General features: G+C 42.5%; 1 protein-coding gene across 1 annotated transcript; it reads left to right on the plus strand.

The window, feature by feature from the left end:
• Nucleotides 1–611: 611 nt before the first annotated feature.
• LOC149189835 (uncharacterized) lies at nucleotides 612–6,865 on the plus strand. The gene is made up of 4 exons (XM_089411958.1): nucleotides 612–1,363; nucleotides 1,492–2,596; nucleotides 2,716–3,063; nucleotides 3,141–6,865. The coding sequence occupies exons 1-4, from the start codon at nucleotides 810–812 to the stop codon at nucleotides 6,825–6,827; spliced, it is 5,694 nt and encodes a 1,897-aa protein (XP_089268084.1). The 5' UTR covers nucleotides 612–809; the 3' UTR covers nucleotides 6,828–6,865.
• Nucleotides 6,866–7,104: the final 239 nt, after the last annotated feature.

Below are 7,104 nucleotides of genomic sequence, written 5' to 3' on the forward strand. Positions count from 1 at the left end.
ATTTTATTTCCTTAAACACACTTTCTATAAAATCAAATAAAATTAAAAACAAATATTCAATTTTAAAATTTTATAAACTATATATATTTAATATAATAATTTAAAATTTCACTAAAATCTTTAAAAATACTCAAAAATCAAATAACTTTAACTCTCAACCAAATTCCCAATTTCTACCGGTATCACCCATTTTTGCATTATATTTAATTATTACATCCATACATAAATATAAAAAACTTTGTTACCAATAATTGTTTAATAAATAGATATTCATTCGAAAAAGAAACTTTAATTATGATATATTGTTTTGTTAAAATCTTAATCCTAATCATATATAAATGGTTTTAAAATTTATGAAATCCTTATGTTCAAATCAAAGTTTTTAATAATCAAATATACTTGACGAGATTATTAAGTTGATTGGTCGGCCATAAAAGAAAAAGATAATGAATATCAACTATGAAAGTGAGCTTCGTGGATAGTATTGGATGGATACCTCTCACCGGTGAATTAATAGTAGGTGAGACCCATTTGGAATGGTAGTTGCGTATTATATCATTCACCTAACCAGTGGAGATGCCTTCTGTGAGTGAGCGTGAAAGAAGGTGTTGTGGCTTCCCGGAAATTTCACATCAGTGGTAAAGTGCACCTGTAGCCGCTAATACACCATCATATTATTGCTCAACGAGTCCACTGCATCTTTTGAAAGTTTTTTTTGCAGTTTCCCCTTCAGAATTTCACACTGCCTTTGTTCCAATCGTCTAAATCAATTCGTTGATAGATCCTAAAATTTCCATAATCCTGTGTCAATGGCAAACCTCACTATGGGCTCCCTCGACTGTGACCATGCTTCTGCTGCTGCTGCTTCTTCCTGCACGGCCTCCACTTCTTGTCCCAATTACCAAATCTTTATCAATCATCGCGGGCCTGACGTGAAAAGGGGCTTTGCCAGCCATCTTTACAGAGGCCTTCGTGATCAAGGATTGAGCGTGTTTTTGGACAGGGAGGAATTGGAAGAGGGCCACAATATTTCTTGTCAGATAGAAAACGCTATCCGTGGTGCCTCTGTCCACGTTGCAATTTTATCTCCAACGTATGTGCAATCTAAATGGTGTTTGGATGAACTTCTTCTCATTAAGAATTCGGGGGCTTTTATTATTCCAGTGTTCTACAAGGTCGATCCTTCTATGGTCCGCCGGACGGTCAAAGACGGAGCCTTCGCTGGAGCCCTGCGGCAACATGAACAGAAAACAACACATGACCCCGAAACTGGTAAACAGAAGCCACGCTATAGCTCTGATACCATTCAGAATTGGAGAAACGCACTTTCCTATGTGGCCGATCTGAGCGGTTTCGTATATGGGTGAGATGCATCTCCAAGCTCCTACTGTCCCTTGCAATCCGTGTTAATATTCATTTGTTGATTGATGATATAGGCTGCCTGATGTACTTACCTAGCCGTTTCTGACTTGCTTATTTTACTCCATTCAGGGCCGAAGACGATGAAGGCGAGCTATTGGAAAACGTTGTGGAGGCTGTTCTGAAGAAGGTTCCAAAGACATTGTTGGATGTGGCAAAATATCCAACCGGGCTGGATATCAGATTAGAAGATCTTGAAAAGACTGTGCTCTCTCAGTGGCAGGAAAGGGAGCTTGGGGAGGCCAAGGTTGTGGGCATTGTGGGTGCGGGTGGACTTGGGAAAACCACCCTAGTCAAACAATTCTTTAACCTCAGAAGGTCAGATTATAATAGTTCCTCTTTTGTATTTGATGTGAGAGAAAATGCACGTACTATGTCTCTAGCATACTTGCAGAATAAGCTCCTGGGGGACCTAATGCCAAGTAAAGATATCAAAATTCAAAACCGTGATGAAGGCATAGGGATACTGAAAAGGTATCTCTCATCTTGTCATGTTCTCATAGTATTAGATGATGTAGATCATATGGATCAATTGGAAGCATTTTTGCCAGTTAGGAAAATCCTGAAACCAGATAGCTTGATTTTGGTTACCTCTCGTGACAAGCACGTCCTAAAAACATCAGGGGTCCTTGAGTCATCCATTTACAGTCTAAAGGGGATGAATACGCTGCACTCCAAAGAGCTCTTTTGCTGTTATGCCTTCCATCAGCCAGATCCAGTACCAGATTTTGCAGATCTGGTAGATCGATTCGTAAAGGCGTGCGGTGGACTGCCATTATCCTTAAAAGTATTTGGGGCAATGGTTTTTGGACAAAATGAAAATTACTGGCAAGAGATATTGGATAAACTTGATGTATCATCTAGTGAGATATATGATAGATTAAAAATTAGTTATATGTCTCTCAGTAAAGAGTTGAAGGAAATATTCTTAGATATTGCTTGTTTTTTTCTCGGAGAAGATGGAGATAAGGCAAAAAGAATATGGGGCGAGGTGGGAGTTCGAAATCTGCAAGACAAGTGTTTGTTGGAGTTGAATGAAAATAATGAAATAAAAATGCATGATCATATCAGGGACATGGGAAGAAAGATTGCTGAGAAAGGATCGAAGCCCCTTCGATTTTGGGATTCGGATTCGGCGATCAAGATCTTTGATGATTGGTTGGAGCAACCATCAACTGTAAGCACTTCAACCAACCATTCGATTATTTGTCTTCCGTTCAATTAAATTTTGATGTTTAAAGATTTGCTTTCAATTAAACTAGATCTGTTTTCTTTGTTCTTCTAAACAATGAACAGGTCATAACCAAAGTCCTTGGAATCAAAATGGTTAGTTATTATAATGATATTTTTCGGAATGCCGAAAAATGGCCTTATTTATACTTCGACTGGTTCAAAAGCTTAGAAATGGGACACCTATTCTCGTCCAGAAGCTTAGAAATGAGGCTTAAAAATCTGAAACTTCTTGTAGCCAAAGGAGGTTATGTAGATGACATATTGAGGAGGGTGCAATTGCCCAATCTGATATGGCTACGCTGGTATGGATGTCCCCACTCTTCCCTGCCTTCCTGGCTTCCCATGGACAATCTACGCGTTTTAGAAGTGGAGGGGAGCGAATTGAACATACTGTGGTCACATCAATCTCAGGTAGGCAAATATTTGTGTGCTTTTTGCTTTCCTATAATTTCATTTTGTAGACCACAATCATAGATCTCTTATTGCAGGCGATGCCTCTCCAACTGCGAGAATTAAATATCTGGGCCCCACTTTCAGACATTCCAAAGTCTATAGAGCAGCTGAAGCACCTGGAAAGGATTGCCATATGGCAGAACTCCAAATCACCACCCACAGTCGCAAGATTGCCCACCGAATTTTGTCATTTGCGGTCTTTGAAATACTTAGTTCTCAAAAACTTTTCAAGACTCAGGTCGCTGCCAGATTCCTTTGGGGAACTAAGAAACCTTCAGTATATCGATTTGGAAGGTGCTTCTAATTTGCAGATGCTTCCAAATTCATTTGGGAATTTAACTCAACTCACACATCTATCATTGAAAGGTTGCTCTAATTTGACCATCTCCAGCGAAGCACTTGGAAATATTACCAAGCTTAAAAGCTTAGATCTTTCATATTGTATGCAAGTGAAAGAAGTGCCTCCCCAAGTCACACGTCAAGTGTCCTTGCAAAAATTATATTTGACTGGATCGAAGTTAAAAGAATTGCCAAGCATTATTGGAGACCTCTGCAATTTGGAAGTACTGGAATTAGGTAGCGATTTGTTGGAAGTGCTGCCAGATGGTCTTGGTGACCTGAATAGCTTGAAGAGATTATCGCTCACTTCTTCGCCGCAATTGAAATCCTTGCCGGATTCCATTGGACTATTGACTCAGTTGACAGAGCTGTACATAGAGAATTGCGGACTAGAATCCTTACCAAAAGAAATTTTCAAGATGAATAATCTGAGAAGTTTAATAGTACATAATTGTCTGTTTCGGGAACATCCATTTAGAAAGGAGGTTGAAGGAGTTAGAGAAACACTCTTATTATTAGAAGGGGAGAGTGCATCGAATAATTTGAACTCCTCCAATAACAGATGCATGTTAGGGCTCAAGTCGTTACAGCTGTCAGGCACAGAAATAAGGGAGGTATTTTTTGATCGGGGTGTTTGCCCCAGCCTTCAAGAACTATATGTTGAAGGCTGCCCTGAGATACGTAAGTTGTCAGTGGAACATTTAACTTCTTTGCAGAAGTTGTATGTTTGGGGATGCCAGAAGCTCCAGAGCATATCAGGGTTGGGGCAGCTCACAAAGCTTACAGTATTAAGCGTTTCTAGATGCCCTGAGATACGAGAACTGCCAGGTGTGGAACAATTGGTTTCTTTGGAGACGTTGACAATTAGCAAATGCCAGAAGCTCCAGAGCATATCAGGGTTGGAGCAGCTCGCAAAGCTCATAAAACTAAATGTTGATCGATGCTGTGAGATACGAGAGCTGCCAGGTGTGGAACAATTGGTTTCTTTGCAGAAGTTGTATGTTTGGGGATGCCAGAAGCTCCAGAGCATATCAGGGTTGGGGCAGCTCACAAAGCTTACAGTATTAAGCGTTTCTAGATGCCCTGAGATACGAGAACTGCCAGGTGTGGAACAATTGGTTTCTTTGGAGACGTTGACAATTAGCAAATGCCAGAAGCTCCAGAGCATATCAGGGTTGGAGCAGCTCGCAAAGCTCACAGAACTAAATGTTAAAGGATGTTGTGAGATACGAGAGTTGCAAGGCGTGGAACATTTGGCTTCTCTGGAGACTTTGGATGTTGAGGAGTGTGAGAAGCTCCGGGGCATACCAGGTTTGGGGCAGCTCAGACAGCTCACTTCATTAAACGTTCGTGGATGCCGTGAGATAGTTGAGTTGGCAGGTGTGGAACATTTGGCTTCTCTGAAGAAGTTGGTTGTTGGGGGACACGAGAAACTCCAGACAGTCCCAGAGTTGAGGCAGCTCACACAGCTCACAGAACTACACGTTCATGGATACAGGGAGATCCTAGAGCTGCCAGGTGTAGTACATTTGACTTCTCTGAAGAAGTTGGATGTTGGAGAATGTGAAAATATTCGGAGCCTACCAGAGATGGGGCAGTTCACAGAGCTCAAAGAACTACACGTTAGCGGATGCCTTGAGATACAAGAGCTGCCAGGCCTGGAACATTTGACTTCTCTGGAGGAGTTGGATGTTGGGGGATGCCAGAAGCTCCATAGCATATCAGGGTTGGGGCAGCTCACAAAGCTTACAGTATTAAGCGTTTCTAGATGCCCTGAGATACGAGAACTGCCAGGTGTGGAACAATTGGTTTCTTTGGAGACGTTGACAATTAGCAAATGCCAGAAGCTCCAGAGCATATCAGGGTTGGAGCAGCTCGCAAAGCTCATAAAATTAAATGTTGATCGATGCTGTGAGATACGAGAGCTGCCAGGTGTGGAACAATTGGTTTCTTTGCAGAAGTTGTATGTTTGGGGATGCCAGAAGCTCCAGAGCATATCAGGGTTGGGGCAGCTCACAAAGCTCACAGTATTAAGCGTTTCTAGATGCCCTGAGATACGAGAACTGCCAGGTGTGGAACAATTGGTTTCTTTGGAGACGTTGACAATTAGCAAATGCCAGAAGCTCCAGAGCATATCAGGGTTGGAGCAGCTCGCAAAGCTCACAGAACTAAATGTTGAAGGATGCTGTGAGATACGAGAGTTGCAAGGCGTGGAACATTTGGCTTCTCTGGAGACTTTGGATGTTGAGGAGTGTGAGAAGCTCCGGGGCATACCAGGGTTGGGGCAGCTCAGACAGCTCACTTCATTAAACGTTCGTGGATGCCGTGAGATAGTTGAGTTGGCAGGTGTGGAACATTTGGCTTCTCTGAAGAAGTTGGTTGTTGGGGGACACGAGAAACTCCAGACAGTCCCAGAGTTGAGGCAGCTCACACAGCTCACAGAACTACACGTTCGCGGATGCCGTGAGATACAAGAGCTGCCAGGCCTGGAGCATTTGACTTCTCTGGAGAAATTGGATGTTGGGGGATGCGAGAAGCTCCATAGCATAGCAGGGTTGGGGCAGCTCACACGGCTCACAGAACTACACGTTAGTGGATGCCGTGAGATACAAGAGCTGCCAGGCCTGGAACATTTGACTTCTCTGGAGAAATTGGATGTTGGGGGATGCCAGAAGCTCCATAGCATAGCAGGGTTGGGGCAGCTCACACGGCTCACAGAACTACACGTTAGTGGATGCCGTGACATAGGAGAGCTGCCAGGCGTGGAACATTTGACTTCTCTGGAGAAGTTGGATGTTGGGGGATGCGAGAAGCTCCAGAGCATAACAGGGTTGGGGCAGCTCACACGGCTCACAGAACTACACGTTAGTGGATGCCGTGACATAGGAGAGCTGTCAGGCGTGGAACATTTGACTTCTCTGGAGAAGTTGGATGTTGGGGGATGCGAGAAGCTCCAGAGCATACCAGGGTTGGGGCAGCTCACACAGCTCACCGAATTATATGTTAGTGGATGCCGTGAGATACGAGCGCTGACAGGTGTGGAGCATTTGACTTCTTTGAAGAAGTTGGATGTTTGTGGATGCCAGAAGCTCCAGAGCATACCCGGGCTAGGGAATCTTACAAATCTTACAGAACTGGATGTTGATGGATGCAGCGAGATACTAGAGCTGCCAGATGTGGAACATTTGATGTCATTAAAGATTCTTTCCGTTCAGGAGTGCCCCAAACTTCAGTGGAGTGACGTTGTACTTGAGCAGTTGAGCGAAAGGTTGAAGGATGGATTAAAATATGAAAAGCAACTAAACAGAAGCGGTTGTCTCCAGTTTCTGCAATCTCTGTGTGAGATGTTTAGAATTGGTTCTAATTCTGGTCAGACTGAGTAAACTAGCCCATCGTAACAAAGCTTTCCTGTAAATTTGAATCAGGGCAAGATATTTGAATAAGTGAAAAAAATGCAAAAATGTTTTTATCATTATTAAAAATATGATTTGTGGAATTTCGGAAATTTACTTCATGATGGTTCAGTTTAATGAAAAGCGTTCATTCCATTGTCATTCTTTTTCAGTTCCAGTTCAATGTCAGGGTTTTAACAATTTGATGGGAACCGCTTTTTTATTGCAAAAGTGTCTCTTACGAATTTTGCACTCTCAGGAACTTCCC

Source organism: Pinus tabuliformis, chromosome 3_1 (genome assembly GCF_031772625.1).
Source record: "Pinus tabuliformis cultivar Carrire ecotype Pingquan chromosome 3_1, CPIR1, whole genome shotgun sequence".
In the NCBI taxonomy this organism is placed as follows: domain Eukaryota; kingdom Viridiplantae; phylum Streptophyta; class Pinopsida; order Pinales; family Pinaceae; genus Pinus; species Pinus tabuliformis.

Excerpts from the sequence above, each read along its gene's own strand:
- LOC149189835 (XM_089411958.1), top strand. The coding sequence starts at position 810 with ATGGCAAACCTCACTATGGGCTCCCTCGACTGTGACCATGCTTCTGCT. Across the intron at positions 1,364-1,491 it reads CTGAGCGGTTTCGTATATGG|GGCCGAAGACGATGAAGGCG; the intron begins GTGAGATGCATC and ends TACTCCATTCAG. Across the intron at positions 2,597-2,715 it reads GGTTGGAGCAACCATCAACT|GTCATAACCAAAGTCCTTGG; the intron begins GTAAGCACTTCA and ends AACAATGAACAG.